Raw genomic sequence first — 16,861 nt, 5'->3', positions numbered from 1 at the left:
GAGAGATTTTTCACGGTTCTCGCCGCCAATCGGCTTCGGCGCTGCACGTGATCACAAGATCTATAGATCAGCCCATAACAGACGTCATAGCTATTTTGGGGGTTTGGGATTGACCAGTATATCTGATAGCGAGGCAAAGACACGAAATAAGCATAAGTTCATGTCATGTGTGTGTGTGAGAGAGAGAGTAGGGGGTGCGGACTGTATATCAAGGCTCAAGCCACCAACAAATCCAAAGCCCTTGAGATGATTATTATACTATGTTGTACAACTCGAACTGTTTACTTATGAGCTTATATTAAGGACACTTGTGCAAATTAGAAGAAATTATTGATTCGAACAAAAAAAAGAAAACCATAGACTCTATGTGCAGCAACCAGTGCTCACATAATAACAAAAGGGTTTTTACAAAGGAGCAAAACCATGCACCATCACTCCAAAGTCCATTTAGAGTTGACAACGCCGTTACCTGTGTATGAAACAAACCAGGATAAGCTAGAGAAATCGGAAACGCAATAAAACAAACATGTAACTTCGCAGTAGACCTTTTTAGACGTCAAATTACGTCCACTCGGAGTCTGCGAGTGTTGGGCGGCGGCGACGAGGAATGATTGAAGGCCGCCGACTCAGCGAGCTTGGAGTCTTGTTGTCTTCCTCACGCAGCAGCTCAACATGAGTCATTCTACTTGAGAGGGGTCGTGCAGACCTGGGCCTGGCAGCGGCCGCACTGCTTCCATTGGCGGCAGATCCAAGAACTGGGTTGTTGCCATCCCGACTGCCAGGTCTCATGGCCAGAGAAGAGACACTGAGAGAGTTCCGCGGGTGTCGGGGGGTTTCCCGACCTTCCAGGTATCCCCTTGACTGGCCAGTGCGGTTTGATGAGGGCGTGGATGGGGTAGAGGATGCCGAGAATAATACTGGAGGGGTAGTGCATGTGCTTTGTCGTCGGGCTGTCGGTCTGCGTTTGCTGATGCCATATGCCTCGCTGGATCGAACCAGCTTCCCTGCCATATCTCTGACGAGGATTGCGGGGTCGTTCTCCATGTTCCGAATAGCATCGAGGAGACCATAGGTTGCAAGTAGCCCACCTTGCTCTTCGTTTGAATCACAAATACTGGCTATTATGCGCAGAAGGTTGAGTCGGACGGCGGCTTTGGTGTGATGCAGCTTCTGCCTCAGTCTCTGGAAGATATCGGGCCGCGCAAACGTGGATGCGACATGAGGACTGAGCCGAAGAAGCTTTTGCAGAGGTTCGAGAGTGTTTTCGAATGCATTAGCTTTGGAAAGCTTCAAACACTCAGCAATGGCACCAGTGAATGTAATGGGGCCCTCGAATGTATCACTCTCGAATATACCATCCAAGAGATGTTCTTCAACCTTGGCGGTTTCTTCTTGAAGCCTAATTATTGTTGATTGTCAGCATTAGGACCAGCTACGCTTCCAGAACGGGAGACAAACCATGTGAAAATAGCATCCAAGGCAGTGACTTGCCAATATGGATCCAAGAGCAAAGATATGTAAAAGCCCAAGCCCTTGTTGCGCCACAGCTCCCTACGGCCCACTTTTCCAGATTGAGCCATGTCGCAGAGAATTGGTAGGGCAAACTCCTTCAGTGGCCGCTCCGTGAGTACGATCTTTTGCAGAAGCGGTACAATGCCGTTCAGTGCAGCGTCTTCTTGCCGAGACTTGTTCAGGCGGCACATATTGTAGATGGTGTTGAGGATCTGGTTCGAGAGCTCGCGGAAGTGTGATTTTCTCAGGTTCGATCGAAGCAGATCGGTCAAAACATCGATGGCGTTGGAATTCTGAAGCGAATCTAGAGTAGTTGAAAGCATCGACAGATTTTTGATGAATTTCAACATCGTAATTTGATGGACTGGGCTCATTCGCCTCAATTCTTTCAAGACCCCTTGAATCAATTGTCAGCATAAAGTGTTGCAAAGATTCATTGGAAGAAATAATGCTTACTGTGCAAGACTGTTCGTTCAGAAACCATCTCCTTGACATGATTCTCGGCCTGCGAGAATATAAAGAAGATGTTGGCAATACGACCCTCGATGACTTCTGTCAACTCCCCATCTTCATCGAGAGCACGACTTAGAACAAGAGATAAGGGGTCAAGAACGGAGTTGCGGGACAGGATTCTACAGAAATCGTTCTTGGGGGTGGAGCCCTGTAGAAAAAATAGTTAGATCCGAGGAGACGCAAAGTGCAATGAACGGAAATATACTTACTTGCAACTCAAAGACACTCCAGATTCCGTTCACACCAATCAAGACCAGTTCGCGTTCATCTTCATAATCGTCCTCTAGGAACTCGACCAAGACATTCAAACCTCCAGCACTGACAAACATCTGGAGAGTCAGTGTAGAAGTCTGGTACATCTGCTGCACGAAAAGCGCAGCTTCGAGTCGAATTTCGCGGGGGTACTTTTTGGATGCAAACTCATTGATGATAGGAATTCCGCCGACGAAGCAAAGATTTTCCTGGACCTCATAGTCATCGTAGATGATTGCGTTGACAACCCTCAACAGACAGAAGACAATATCACGCCGGCGAGTAGTGTCAAGAATCTCGAGAATTGGCAACATGCCGTGAGCACTGATGATGATGTTTTTAGTCTCTGGGAGATCACAGAAAATCGTGAACAATTGTTCAGAAATCTCTGCAAGAACTTCTTCATCTTGGGATGTCTTGAGAGAGTCCACAAGACCCTCAACTTGGTTGCGAAGACGTGCGTATTTATCACGCGCGATATTTTCTTCCAAATCGACTTCATCAAAGCCTTCTTCCAATTGCGCAAAGGGGTCATCCTCGTCTTCTTGATCCCCGAGCCATGAGTTAGAGAGCTTCGAGTTTAGCATCAATGTACTTTGATCTGAGCCATCGTCGCTCTCGGCCTGATCTAGAGCAGCTTGATCGGCCCCAAGAATATCAGAGAAGTCCTCATCATTTTCATTCTCAGCAAACCTCTGGATCTCAATGGTAGAGCGATCGCGCTTCACAGAAAGCTGCTTGCGCAGCTGGGGATGCGGGCCACCAAAATCAGCATCTAATTGGTTGTATCCTATGTTTTCATGAATGGGTGATGATGGATCATCCTCAAAGTCCTGGAAAATGTTAGTCATACAGGGAACTTAAAGCTTTGCTGGGGACTGTACCTGATAACCGCCCAGCTTTTGATCTAGTTCATCCTCATTGTCCATAATGAGATCTGAATAATCATCGACAGAGTTCTCTTTGTAGAGATTAGTCGGGCGAGGAGCCGGACGAGCGCGTCTCGGCATGGGATTTTGGGTGAGGATTGGGACATTTTGCAATGCAGAAACCGGGGCATTGGTTCCAGACTGGGAGATGGCAGGGCTTTGAGGCTTGGAAGGCTCTGCTACAGAAGGTTTGATGGGATATGGTCGAATGGTCTGCAAATCGTCGTCCGAGAAGCCTGAGCTATCCTCAAAGGGATCAGAACTGTCATCCGATTTGAGTATAGTCCCATCGAGTGACGCAAAAGCTTTAAGTCTCTCAGAAGACAGCATGCCTCCAAAGTTATCATGGGGCCGTAGATGCGGCAACTTGAGTGCGCTAGGAGAGATTGCAGTAGCGAAGTCATCGTCCCAATTGTCATCCCCTGCTAACACAGGCGAGCGAAAGCGATCCGTAGGTTTGATAGAGGTTGGTGATGGTAGGCTATCGACCAATGGGTTATTTCGGGTAGATGGCAGGCCTGAAGTACTGGGGTGGTCTGGCCTCTGCTTTTTCTTTGAAGTCCCGGTCTCGGGTGACCGTAAAGCCTCGTTCCATTCTTGGACACTCTTGACAGCTTCTTCATATTCTGTAGACTTCTTGGGGATTACAGATTCAGTTCTGCGGGCATTAACAATCCACGGATGTTTAAGCAACTTTCTTGCCGAGACTCGAAGGTTGGGGTCTTTTTGGAAACATTGCATGAGGAAGTCTTTCACGGCCTAGGCAAAGTCAGTATTGCATACATTCTCCTGAACAAAGATAAAGACATACCGGCGAGGCACCCTGTGAAAATGGAGGGTGATCATCGTTTACAATACGAAATAGTGCTGGCATGGGCTGCATGTTATGATAAGGAGGTTTCCCCTCGAGTAGCTCGATAACAGTGCATCCTAAACTCCAGATATCGGAAGCCGTTGTTGCGCCTGAAAGCTCGATTACTTCGGGGGCCATCCAATACGGTGTACCAACCACGCTTGATTCACTCAAGCCCGTAGTCCGACTCGCCACACCGAAATCTGCAAGCTTGACGAGTCCTTCCTTTGTGGTTAGAATGTTTGCACCCTTGATATCTCGGTGAATAACACCCTGTTCATGTAAGTAGAGTAGACCATGAAGAACTTGGGACATATAAAGTCCCACGAGGTTCTCAGGGAAACGACCAAAGTTCTTTGCAATGGAATGCAACGAGCCATTTTCGCAATATCTATAAACCATCAATTCCATGTTCCATTGAACTTGAGCTGGGGGAGACATACTCGAGAATGATGTTCAAAGTTTCAACAGATTTCACAAATCCGTGGTACTTGACAATGTTGGGGTGCTGCGAGGATCTATATTAGCATAGGGTTGGATACATTTTTGCCGGGTGTCTCACATCAAGATTTTTAAGAAGGTCGATTTCAAGCTGTTGCGTCGCGTGTTAGCATATCAGACGAACGCCGAGAACGATTAGATCCCATACCATGATAACGCGCAATTCACTCTTGGGAAGATCCGTCAACTTGATTTGCTTGACGGCGACAGTCTCCCCAGTATTCCAATTCAACGCGCGATACACGGAACCGAAAGCTCCTTTGCCCAGGCAGTCACCCAATTGCTACCATCAACACCCAAGGTCAGCATCTGCCCAATCCATGTTTTGCGGGGAAACAGGGCACCATATCCATACATAGTCCTTAAGCTCTGCAACATCTTTTGCCGACGACTTCAAAACTTTATCTTCCTTCGGTTTCTCTTCTCGTTTTGTCGGACTCGTTCCGACTCGTGTCAATCGCGGCTTTATTGGGGTTCCGGGGGTTCTCGAGGAGGGGGTGAGAGGGCGAGGCTGCCCTTCGCTCCCTTCGCCAGGCCGGGCGACCATGATGCAGCGGACTAGGGTCGACTGTGTCCTAGTACGTGTTCGAGTTGGCTGTCGGTCTCACGATGTGGTTGGAGGTGGAGGGGGGTGGGGTGAAAGCCGAGGAAGGAGGCAACCTTAGAAGAGCTGATAGCAACGGTCTCAGAGGTCATGTCCACAGATTCTAGCAATCATAATTGGCAATTAGTCCAAGTCTATCAAGGCACAAACAAGCATCACAAATGATCGTTCGCGTGCAGACGTTGTGGGGAGGGTCTCACCAAGCGGACATTACAGCACTTCAGCTCTCACGCCCTAGAGAGCTGTTTCCACAACAAGGTGAGGTGCATGTGAGATCTTCAGATGGATACAATTATCATGCAGTATTCCGAAGAATATTGATCTAGTAGAGGCGACAATAGAGCGTGAAGGGGGTCGTTCGCAAAGAAATCGTGGTTGTTTTGAACTTTCGTGCTCCACCCGCCGCATCATGCAGGGCTGTGCTGGACAATCGCCGATCAGCCCTACAGTCCCCAGTTTGATGGATTTTCATTATTTGACCAAAAAGAATACAATGATTTGATGTATAGCTGTACTTTACTAGAGGGAACGAGAGGTGGGAAAAGAAATAAAAGGCTGATTGTTGCCGTGGGGTTCTATTATTTACCGATATAGATCGGGGAAATCCAATCGATCTATACAGGGTATCATTTTTGGGCACGAAGAAGGCGCAACACATCAGAAACAAGGTATAAGCTACCAGCAATAACAAGAGGACCCCGTTGGGACTGCTCACTGGCCCATTGAAGGGCAGGGAGTAAATCCCCTTCAAAGCTCTGGACTTGGCCAATATTTTGAATAGCTTGAATGGAAGAGGCGAGCTCTTTGGCATTGGTCGGCTGGACCCAGGGCATCCCGTCCACGGGACCAAACTCGGCGGTGGCAACTCGGTCTCCGGGCCGGATAATGGAACCAAACACCCCAGCCAGATCCTTTCCACTTGATGCCGCAACAACCCAAGTCACCGGTTGACCTTGAATACGCATTTTGCGGTCCACGTACTTGCCAAGAACTTCGGCAGATTGCGCGTTGTGAGCACCATCAAGCAGGATAGGCTCTGCACGACCAATCAAAGGTTGAAGGACAATATTTTGCAAACGGCCCGGCCATGTTACATCGGCCAGATATGGAAGCAACGAGAATGCATCCATCTCAGGGCGTAGTTGAGAAAGGGCAAGACGAAGTGCAGACACTGCGCAGGACATGTTTTCTTGTTGGTGAGGCTCTAGATCAAGCTTCTGGAAGTAAGGTGCAAGTGCCGGAATTTGTTCAGAGACCGTTGCGGGAGAGACAAACAAAGAATCAATACCCAGCTCTTGAATACGAGCCTTCACAGTTTCAACCACTTCCGGACTGTTTGTATTGTCTATCACACAAGGGACCCCGGGCTTGAGGATGCCCGCCTTCTCACGAGCAATCTCCGCAATCGTTGATCCAAGGAAGGCCTGGTGATCCACCCCTATCTTTGTAATGACCGAGACAAGAACATTATTCAGGATATTGGTCGCATCTAGACGGCCTCCCATGCCCACCTCAACCACACCAACTTCGACCTGTTCATGGTTGAATATCTCGAATGCCGTTGCGGTCAACAACTCGAATTCGGAGGCACCGATGCCTAGGGTTTGATCTCGTAGTTTGACTTGGTCTTCGATCTGCCGGAAAAGGGATTCTTGGACCACTTTCTCTCCAATTGTAATACAGTCCCACCGGTCAATTAAATGCGGGGAAGTGAAACGGCCGCAACGCACTCCGCCGGTGGACAGCAAATGGGAAAGGTAGGCACTGATAGATCCTTTACCGTTGGTTCCAGCAATGTGAATGGACTTCCATGAGAGCGGAGTCTGCTGAAGCAGACTCGCGACCCGACCCAATCCTAACTCAATCATTCCTCCGAGTGTAGCGTGATAGGAATTTCGAGATCAATTGTCATTATCGACCGAATGATCAGGTAATGACAGGCAGATTCAAGACTTTAAAGCTTCATTGTCAATAAGTAAAGCAAACCCAGAATGAGCGGAGACTACGGTACTCCTTCAAAGGTTGGAGCTTACCGTGATCGGAGGAATAAGCCCACGTGATATTCTATATAACCATGCCTTGGGCATCAGGCTCTTCGCTCTGTACTACAATATGAGAGGTGTTTATAAAATCCAGCCATTTACCAGTTAATACAATCCAGGAGTTTTACAAAAAGACCCTCGATATTGATTGCTAAAAAGACACCGCACAAACATACCTGCTATTGATAGATACCTGAACAAGATACACGTGACCCAGCCACTCTAGCCACTCTAACCATCCCAGCCTCAGGCATTCATTTCTCTAAAAACCCAATCTATCTTCCCCGTCTCCATCAACCATCTCCACTGTTATCGCAAGTCGTGTTCTAGTTCTATAATTGCCCTTTTGATCATTATTTGTCCTTCTTTTTCAACCCTCTTTTGTTTTTTTTCCGATTTTTTTCTGCCCAAAAAGCAAAATGGGTATCCCGTAAGTCATCTCATCCTTATGGCGCGTGAAGCTATCGCATGCGCCACTGTTTCGCGGCACAATGTTGACTTTGATCTACAGTATGTGGCGTGAGCCTTCCAAGTCCGAAGCATCCAAGTCTGCTTTGGAAAAGGACCCATCTGCTACTGCACGCTCGTCGATTCGCCGCGGACCCTCGCGGCACAGTAGCTCCCGCGTGCGCCGTGCCGATATCCTGGCTTCGTTTCGTTCACAGATCATTGATGAGCTCCGACGCGGCGCCGCCGAACCCAGACGCGTGCCGCGGTTTTCTTTCATACCGCCAAACGGGGCTATTGAGAATGCAGTGGCTCTGGAACAGGCCGAACGTGAGGCCCTCGTCTGGGCTCAGTCGCGTGCCGCGAGTGCACCCAGACAGACAGAGACATCCAGCCAGCGATTCAGGAGTCATAGTGATCAGGCCTTGACCGACCTCCTCGGTCGCATGGACGGTCAGCCCAGAAATACCCATGCCAGCCCTTCATTGACTCCCAACTTCGCCCCTGCTCTCGCATACCACACCAGCGCTTCTTCGACTCCTTCGGACAGCGGCGTTCGTCTCCCCCCTTTGCGTGAAAGATACAACAGTGATCGCGCCTCCAACACCTCATTCCCACCAGAGATACCTGAACATCGGTCTAACAACACACAAACTCGACCAGCCCGAGACCCTGTCGTAGACGGGCTTGGGGATCGCCAACGCAGTCCCAGTCCAGACGGAGAGCGGGAAACCGATGCGTGGGAGACTTTGCTCTCAACCATTACACCCGATGCGACTCTTCCATCAACTAATACTTCTTTCACCTCAACTTCTGCCGCTGCTCCAGATATTTCGCGCAATGCTCGTCCTCGGAGCTCTGTCAACTTGACGGAGCCGTTGACCGCGGAAGCTGCCCGTGCTCACTTCGAACTTGACCCCTATCCTGACCAACTCAACCCTTGCGACTTCTCTTCCGATGACGAGGATCCTCCCTCTACTTTCCAGGAATTCATGGGACGACCAGGCCGTTATCCCGATCAGCATTCGACTATGAGCAATCATCCTCCCGTTCCTATCCCTACAATAGTTCCTGCACGCGTTCTCGCTCTCTCTGACAGGCGCCACCAAAACCTCTCCCTCTCCGATCGTCACCACCAAAATGATGATCTCCACCACATGCAGGTCATCCTGGATCGACTTGCCCGCCGTGAGGATATTCCCGACGACTGGTGGGCCGCGGCTGGCCTTGCACGCACTCTGGACCGTGGTCTCAGTGCGAGCATGGACTCCACCGACACCGAGGGCGCTTCTCGAACCAACCGCAACAATTGAAGACAGCTGCCCATGTGGTGATACTGAATGACATGAGATTTGATATTGGCGATATTGGCAATGGGGGTTTTTTTTTTTTGGGCGAATTTTACATGGGTTGTTTTCTATCTTGATTTGCGACGGCGTTTGACAGGTCTTTTGAGGCTGTGTTGTGATCTTAACATTCTTTGTGTCCATATTTTGTCCGGTTTACTCTCGATTATCATTGAACAAACGGACACCAACGACCATTCCTAGGTCTTTCCACGCTTATCTTACGTCGACCTGGCCTTCGTAGATATTTTCGCATTTTCGGATATTTTGATTGTTCTACCGTCTAGAGGATGATAATATAAAACAACTAGTGTTTAAATCGTATATATAAATACTCTTTGTACCTGCGAAGTTCAGTGACGTATTCCTCGGAGTACAGCAGTCCCCACTCGCAGAGCCCCGCCAATATGTTCGAGCCCCGGAAGTTAGGCTTAGTCTAACAACTCAAAGCATATAACAGCAACAAATTGAAGTAGTTAGATCCCGTGTCGAACATTGCCCTGTACGCCGATCTGCCAAAATTCAAGCGTACCACAACACCTTGCGCAACCCCACCAATTCAGGGAGAAGCTTTCATATTTCCATCATACACATTTGATTCCAGTGTGATCTCACTAGCCAACCATGGATCAACAGGTAGACCGACTGGTCAACAAGACCTGGGGTAAGTAAATCCCAAGAACAAGCACAGGCTTGAAACACGCCTTCTATCCCACTCCCACCAACGCTATAACACGTCCAGCTAACAAACCACCCTAGCAAAATTCTGCTCAACAGCAGACGACGCGCGTCTAATGATCGCCATCAGCGGCATCCCAGGCTCCGGCAAGACAGGTCTAGCAACGATGATGGCAGCGCGGATTAACAAAATCTACGCCTCGGAGAACCCAACAACGCCAACACCGATAGCCATCGCCCTCCCAATGGACGGGTACCATCTGACGCGCGCACAGCTAGCCGCCATGCCAGACCCGGTGAACGCGGTGGCCCGACGAGGCGCGGCGTTTACTTTCGACGGCGAGAAGTTCCTCGAGCTTGTGCATGCTCTGCGAGAGCCGCTTACGGCCCGCACGGGAAGTCTCTACGCGCCAAGCTTTGACCATGCTATTAAGGATCCGGTTGATGGGGATATTGCCATTCCGGCGAGTTGTCGGGTGTTGTTTTTTGAAGGGAATTATCTTAGCTTGGATCGGGAGCCGTGGAGATCGGCTGCTGCGTTGATGGATGAGCTTTGGTTTGTGGATGTTGATTTTGAGATTGCGAGGAAGAGATTGGTGGTTAGGCATGTTAAGGCGGGAATCGCGAGAGATGAGGTTGAGGCTGACAAGAGGGCTAGAGAGAATGATTTGGTTAATGGGAGGGAGATTGTGGATCAAAGGTTGCCGGTGCAGGAGGTTGTTTCTAGTATTTTTGATCCTGTTTGGGAGAAGTTATGAGAAGTGGGCAATGTCTTGATCTTGACGAAGGCTTATGATGTACAGAGTTAATACTATGTTGATATGAGTGTCCTAACTTTGTTTTATGTGCGAATAGTCTCCGCACTACGCCCGTTTTCTCTCACCTTCGCCCTAAGAGATCGAAGGATATCGAGTTCTCACGATGGCCGGTGGCTGAGGACTTTGTATGGATGGGATGAAGAGACCTTCGAGTTGAATAAGCTGATGACTCCATGGAGGTCAATCCAGACTTAAACTCAGACCAGAGGGATTTTGTAGCTAGCAAGTAGAACCTGTGGCCATGAATGAATGTCCTTTCGTTTTTGGACCCCTGCGTCTGCCTACTTGTCAGGGGATGGTTTCTCCTCTGACGGCGAGGTATGGGTAACATGCTTAAACGCTATCTATTTTCAGGGCTAGTTTATTCGGCCCGGAAACAATCAAATTGTTGCTTTAAATGTGATTAATGGCAAGATGGCAAGCTTGTCACAGCTACAGCAAGTTTATGAGAGTGCTACAGCACAATACGAATAGATATGCGTTAGTGGAAATGTTAGTCTCTAATTGAAGCCTATTACTAGAGACGTAGGATTGGCTCCACCACATTAGTACAGAGTACATCTTATTGTTTTCTAGGGTCCACGTCTTGTGCTAATTTGTTATGGTACATCTAGCCCTACCTAGGCAGGGGTATCTGAAGTTATTAATAGAGCTCGAATCCTCTAATCCCTATCTGGATCAGCCACTAAGACACATGAAATTAATGGGAAAAAGATGAAAACACTTGTCTTACCTAGAATGCTACAGAATACCACCCCTGAGATGGATATTTTCAAATTTAACCTCTCGAGTCGCACAACTGTCATATATTCGCTCACTCCTCAGACGAACTGACACGCTTTCTCCCCTATATCCGGGGACAGGTCCCTGACGCTAAACCGCTTTCGGAGCCAAAGTGCCACAAGCCATGGGGAACAAAAAATACTTGTATTAGAATAACAGGTACTGTAAAGTACCTTTAATACTAAGCTATCATAATAGGGGTACATCTCTGTAAGCCTGTTGATGTAACGTAACAGACCCTGACCCCCATCGTGGCTTCCATATTGTGATGAAACAGCGGTTGCCCGATTTCTCTCTTTCCCCCCGTTTTCCTCTGGTCGAGACCTTATCTTCCTTACCACTTCGTCACTCTTTGTCTTCCACTTTTCCACACTCTCTAACAGTCGCTCTTTAGCCCAACACATTCTTTTACTCCAGACTCGCTGTGCGATCTTGAATCCAATCCTTTCATCACTTCCAATCTCCCAATCTCTGATCTCCAATCTTTCATCATGCTCTTCAACAAGTCCATCTTTGCCGTTGCCATTGTGGCTTTGGCTAACGTCGTGACTGCCACTACTGTGCAGACCCCGGCCTGTGTTCTCAAGATCATCGGGTATGTTCGAAGGAATGGAAGGAATGCCTAGTGGAGTCCTGAGCTGATGACATCTAGCAACCAAGCCAACCCGGCCGATTCGAAGGCTATCTGCGGCTCGGGCGCCAGCAAGATCCAGTCCGATATCTCCAAGAACTGTCCCGATAGCGAGGCCTCCCTGAAGTTCTTCGTCAACAACTGCGCCCAGCTCGGCCACAAAGTTGGTAAGGATCAACACATACCCCAGAGCACGTTACATCATTGAATCGGTTACTTATTATCTTCTTTTTAGCCACTGATGTTTCCACCGCTACCTCTACTTCTACCGGCACCTCCGAGAGCTCTACTGCCACCGGCTTCGTCACCGCTGTCTCCTCTGGCTCTGCCACTGCGACTGGTTCCTCCGCCGCCGCCACTGGCACTGGCTCCAGCACTGGCACTGGCTCCGGCACTGGCACCGCCTCCGGGTCTGGTACCGCCGCGACCGCTTCTCCGACCTTCAACGCGGCTTCGTCCGACCGCCAGTTCTCCGCCACCACCTTTGTTGCCGCGGTGTTCCTCGGCGCTGCTGCTTTGCTGTAAGGACCTGGCATGAACTGAGAGCAGCGAATATCGATGCGAGCATATATTATTAACCTTGATGTTGCTCCTTTCGATCTGATTTGAATCATCGTTGTTGTTCAGGGATCTGGTTCGAATTCTCTAATATGTTGCTCGTCTGATGCCAATATTTGAATCCCTTGAACTTTTATCTTCTTATTTGCCAAAAATCACATTGATTTATGTGCTCTTCACCTTCCCACAGAATAATTATTGAAAACGTCTAGGTCTGCCTCAATTGCCAATCAGTCGGTCGATGTAAACAGATTCAAACGAATTCAATCAATGACCAAAAGATGCCAGGATGTTCCCCTTGTCGACGAGAACGAACAGTCCATACTAAGTACTTCTGAGGCCATCCCCGCACCTCTTGGCCCCTTGATGAGAAGTTCGATGTAGATCCATCACATTGATGTGCAATGCAGCAAGGGTTCCAAGGTTGGGATCGAGCCTCCCGGTGTTGCATATGATGTTGACACGGAGTAGGACATGGCGGGGTGAACCTCTGTCAAGGACCCCTTCATTCTAGGTAGCAGTACCATTTAAAGATCATCTGAGCCCGGAATGTTTCAGGCCGCTCGGGACAACCCTTCCGATGCCATGCTCCCATGCGCGACCCTTCGCGTGTTCACGTGACCATTCGCGAACTGCAGTTTGGCTGCAAGGCCCATTCTCACCGCCTGTTCTCCTCTCACACCGCCTTCTGTATCCCCGCTAGTAAATGCACGCTAAGATCATTAGTATCAATGCGCTAACTGTATCTGGTATAAATGACTGTTTCTGCCTGGCAGGATGGAGGTTTCTGATGGTTGAAATAAAAGGTGGAGCCCCCTGTTGGTAAGCTGAAAAAACGCGGGCACGCGAAAAGACAACGCGTCCACTCGGCAACCAAAGATTCCTCTGCCCCTCTGATCTCTTCTTCTTCTCACACCCCTCTACGGGCTTCATACATTCATCTTTCCCCCCTTTCTCTATACTCTAATACCATCTCAATTCTCCTGCTACTGTCATCTTGATACCCTGTTCACTTCTTTCTATTCTTTTCAGCTACCAGCTCATCACTATTCAAAATGTTCGTCTACAAGAGAGGTAAGTTTATACATGATCCTCTGATACACGGAGGCATTAGTGGCAAGAGATAGCTTCTCCTGCCTCATCTCGCCACATCCACCTGGTCTTGCCACACTGTTCTGATCAAGGTCTAACGCGAATACAAACTGCAGATGGACGCAAGGAACGCGTGCAGTTCGACAAAATCACCGCACGTGTCTCGAGGCTCTGTTATGGCCTCGACCCCGAGCACGTTGATGCCGCAGCCATCACCCAGAAGGTTATCTCTGGTGTCTACCAGGGTGTTGGCACCATTGAGCTTGATAACTTGGTATGTTCTCCTCCTTGTCCTCAGCTTGTGAGGTTATATTAATATTTCAATCTTAGGCTGCCGAGACCGCTGCATACATGACCGTTACACACCCCGACTACGCCATTCTGGCTGCACGTATCGCCGTTTCGAACCTCCACAAGCAAACAAAAAAGCAATTCTCCATGGTCATCTCCGATCTCTTCCACTATGTCAACCCCAAGAACAATAAGGCTGCTCCTATGATTTCAAAGGAACACTACGAGATCGTTATGAAGCATGCCGAGGAGCTCAACTCGGCCATTGTGTACGACCGTGACTTCAACTACAACTTCTTCGGATTCAAGACCCTCGAGCGTTCATATCTTCTTCGGATTAACGGCAATGTTGCCGAGCGTCCCCAGCACTTGCTGATGCGTGTTGCTGTCGGAATTCACGGTGAGGACATTGAGAAGGCCATTGAGACATACCACTTGATGTCCCAGAAGTACTTCACTCACGCCTCCCCCACTCTGTTCAATGCCGCTACTCCCCAACCCCAGCTTGCATCTTGCTTCCTGGTTGACGTGAGCGCGGACAGTATTGAGGGTATCTATGATACTCTCAAGACCTGTGCCATGATCTCCAAGACTGCTGGTGGTATCGGTCTTAATGTCCACCGCATTCGCGCTACCGGTTCTTACATTGGTGGAACCAACGGCTCCTCCAACGGTATTGTTCCTATGCTGCGTGTGTTTAACAACACTGCACGCTATGTGGACCAGGGTGGTAACAAGCGCCCTGGTGCCTTTGCCATCTACCTTGAGCCGTGGCACGCCGATGTCTTCGAGTTCCTCGATCTGCGCAAGAACCACGGTAAGGAGGAGGTTCGCGCCCGTGACCTTTTCTACGCTTTGTGGACCCCTGATCTCTTCATGAAGCGCGTTGAGGCCAACGGTGACTGGACGCTCTTCTGCCCCAACGAGGCCCCCGGCCTGGCTGATGTCTACGGTGATGAGTTCGACGCTCTCTACGCCAAGTACGAGCAGGAGGGCCGTGGCCGCAAGACCATCAAGGCTCAGAAGCTCTGGTACGCCATTCTCGAGGCTCAGACTGAGACTGGTAACCCCTTCATGCTCTACAAGGATGCTTGCAACAAGAAGAGCAACCAGAAGAACCTGGGTACTATTCGCAGCTCTAACCTGTGCACCGAGATCGTCGAGTACAGTGCCCCTGATGAGGTGGCTGTCTGCAACCTGGCGTCCCTCGCCCTCCCCACCTATGTCGACTCTGCCCGAGGCGAGTATGACTTCGGCAAGCTCCACGAGGTCGTGCAGGTTCTCGTTCACAACCTGAACAAGATTATTGATATCAACTACTACCCCGTTCCTGAGGCGAAGAAGAGCAACTTCCGTCACCGCCCCATCGCTCTCGGTGTCAACGGTCTTGCTGATGCTTTCCTGGCTCTGCGTCTGCCGTTCGACTCCCCCGAGGCTAGACAGCTCAACATCCAGATCTTCGAGACCATCTACCACGGTGCCTTGACTGCTTCCGCCGAGATTGCCAAGAAGCTGGGTACCTATGAGACCTACCCTGGCTCTCCCGTCTCGCAAGGCATCCTGCAGTACGACATGTGGGACCGCACCCCCACCGATCTCTGGGACTGGGCCTCCCTGAAGGCCAAGATTGCCGAGACTGGTGTCCGCAACAGTCTGTTGGTCGCTCCCATGCCTACTGCCAGTACCAGTCAAATCCTGGGCTTCAACGAGTGCTTCGAGCCCTACACCTCGAACATCTACTCCCGCCGTGTCCTGGCTGGTGAGTTCCAGGTCGTCAACCCTTGGCTCCTGAAGGACCTGGTCGACCTCGGCCTTTGGTCCGATAACATGAAGAACCGCATCATCGCCGATGGTGGCTCCGTCCAGAACATCCCCAATATCCCCGCCGATATCAAGGCCCTGTACAAGACCGTCTGGGAGATCTCTCAGCGCAACATCCTGCAGATGGCCGCCGATCGTGGTGCCTTCATCGATCAGTCGCAGTCCCTCAACATCCACTTGAAGGAGCCCACCATGGGCAAGCTCACCAGCATGCACTTCGCCGGCTGGAAGATGGGTCTGAAGACCGGCATGTACTACCTGCGTACGATGGCCGCCTCCGCCCCTATCCAGTTCACCGTCGATCAGGAGCAACTCCTCGTCGAGGACACCAACATCGCTCGCTCTAAGAAGCGTACCGGTGGCACCGGTACCTCCGCTTACTCGGCTATTCCCCGTACCAACAGCGCCGAGGCCGCTACCGCCAAGGTCGTCGTCCCTGTCGAGGAGACCCCGCGCACTGTGGCTGCACCTATTGTTGTTGCTGCTCCTGCTGTCGAAGCTAAGACCGAGGATACTGATGCTGAAGCTGAGCCTGAAGATGCCGAGAGCAGGGCAGTCGAGGGCGATATCTTTTCCGATGCGGCCCTGCAGTGCAGCATCGAGAACAAGGATGCTTGCATCATGTGCCAGGGTTAAGCTTTCTTTGCCTTTAATGCTTTTGGATGTTTCCCTTTGAGTTTTGTGCATGGTTGTGCCTTCTGTCGTGGCTTCTCACGTGTACCCATATTATGATTTTGATGGACTTTTTTCTTTTTTTTCCTTTGTCTCGTGTGTTTCGGCGTGGGTTCATGAGATTTCCTGGATTTTCTTATTATTACTTCAATAACGTGTTATGTTATACATTCTTTCCTCTTGTAGACTTCGTAGGCCATGTGTAGATATTCCTTGTTGTACAGGACTAGTCTCATCTGTGGGCCTGTCTATAGACACAAAATGTCATCGACTAACACATAAACCCTTTCTATCTCTTAGCTTAGTCGAACGCTGCATCTTTATTGTTCACGATCGCTTTAAATTTGGCTGGTTGTCTGATGTAGAGCAGGGAAAGTCCGAGAATACATACCTTGGTGTTTCGATGGCAAAGATGAGCCTCAATTGGATTCACTCACTGACCCTAAGAGAAATAGAGTGCCCACCTACTATCAGCAACTTTCTTCCGAGGAATTCAGCTTATTGTATATATGATGCGA

The 16,861-nt window shown here is 49.7% G+C and overlaps 6 protein-coding genes across 6 annotated transcripts; 4 read left to right on the top strand and 2 right to left on the bottom strand.

Moving 5' to 3' along the window:
- Nucleotides 1-181: 181 nt before the first annotated feature.
- On the bottom strand, nucleotides 182-5,107 carry N7471_011106 (serine/threonine-protein kinase; the record flags this gene model as incomplete). Its single annotated transcript, XM_057283825.1, has 10 exons — nucleotides 182-1,399; nucleotides 1,459-1,909; nucleotides 1,969-2,173; nucleotides 2,235-3,110; nucleotides 3,162-3,965; nucleotides 4,018-4,450; nucleotides 4,503-4,567; nucleotides 4,622-4,651; nucleotides 4,709-4,843; nucleotides 4,916-5,107. The coding sequence occupies 10 exons, from the start codon at nucleotides 5,105-5,107 to the stop codon at nucleotides 562-564; spliced, it is 4,029 nt and encodes a 1,342-aa protein (XP_057130091.1). The 3' UTR covers nucleotides 182-561.
- A 683-nt stretch (nucleotides 5,108-5,790) lies between these two features.
- Nucleotides 5,791-7,032, bottom strand: N7471_011105 (dihydrofolate synthase; the record flags this gene model as incomplete). The annotated part of the gene is made up of 1 exon (XM_057283824.1): nucleotides 5,791-7,032. The coding sequence occupies one exon, from the start codon at nucleotides 7,030-7,032 to the stop codon at nucleotides 5,791-5,793; it is 1,242 nt and encodes a 413-aa protein (XP_057130090.1).
- Nucleotides 7,033-7,625: 593 nt separating this feature from the next.
- On the top strand, nucleotides 7,626-8,966 carry N7471_011104 (uncharacterized protein; the record flags this gene model as incomplete). Its single annotated transcript, XM_057283823.1, has 2 exons — nucleotides 7,626-7,636; nucleotides 7,718-8,966. The coding sequence occupies 2 exons, from the start codon at nucleotides 7,626-7,628 to the stop codon at nucleotides 8,964-8,966; spliced, it is 1,260 nt and encodes a 419-aa protein (XP_057130089.1).
- Nucleotides 8,967-9,623: 657 nt separating this feature from the next.
- N7471_011103 (kinase-related protein) lies at nucleotides 9,624-10,435 on the top strand (the record flags this gene model as incomplete). Its single annotated transcript, XM_057283822.1, has 2 exons — nucleotides 9,624-9,663; nucleotides 9,759-10,435. The coding sequence occupies 2 exons, from the start codon at nucleotides 9,624-9,626 to the stop codon at nucleotides 10,433-10,435; spliced, it is 717 nt and encodes a 238-aa protein (XP_057130088.1).
- Nucleotides 10,436-11,490: 1,055 nt separating this feature from the next.
- On the top strand, nucleotides 11,491-12,963 carry N7471_011102 (putative GPI anchored cell wall protein). The gene is made up of 3 exons (XM_057283821.1): nucleotides 11,491-11,873; nucleotides 11,931-12,076; nucleotides 12,145-12,963. The coding sequence occupies exons 1-3, from the start codon at nucleotides 11,770-11,772 to the stop codon at nucleotides 12,432-12,434; spliced, it is 540 nt and encodes a 179-aa protein (XP_057130087.1). The 5' UTR covers nucleotides 11,491-11,769; the 3' UTR covers nucleotides 12,435-12,963.
- A 559-nt stretch (nucleotides 12,964-13,522) lies between these two features.
- N7471_011101 (ribonucleotide-diphosphate reductase subunit RNR1) lies at nucleotides 13,523-16,307 on the top strand (the record flags this gene model as incomplete). Its single annotated transcript, XM_057283820.1, has 3 exons — nucleotides 13,523-13,541; nucleotides 13,676-13,833; nucleotides 13,890-16,307. 3 exons carry the CDS (start codon nucleotides 13,523-13,525, stop codon nucleotides 16,305-16,307), a joined length of 2,595 nt encoding a protein of 864 aa, XP_057130086.1.
- Between the last annotated feature and the right edge of the window lie 554 nt (nucleotides 16,308-16,861).

Source organism: Penicillium samsonianum (genome assembly GCF_028829775.1).
Source record: "Penicillium samsonianum strain IBT 33392 chromosome Unknown utg000007l_segment0_segment0, whole genome shotgun sequence".
NCBI classification, from domain to species: domain Eukaryota; kingdom Fungi; phylum Ascomycota; class Eurotiomycetes; order Eurotiales; family Aspergillaceae; genus Penicillium; species Penicillium samsonianum.
The sequence above is the reverse complement of the archived record's forward strand: the minus strand, read 5'-3'. Positions and strand labels throughout refer to the sequence as shown.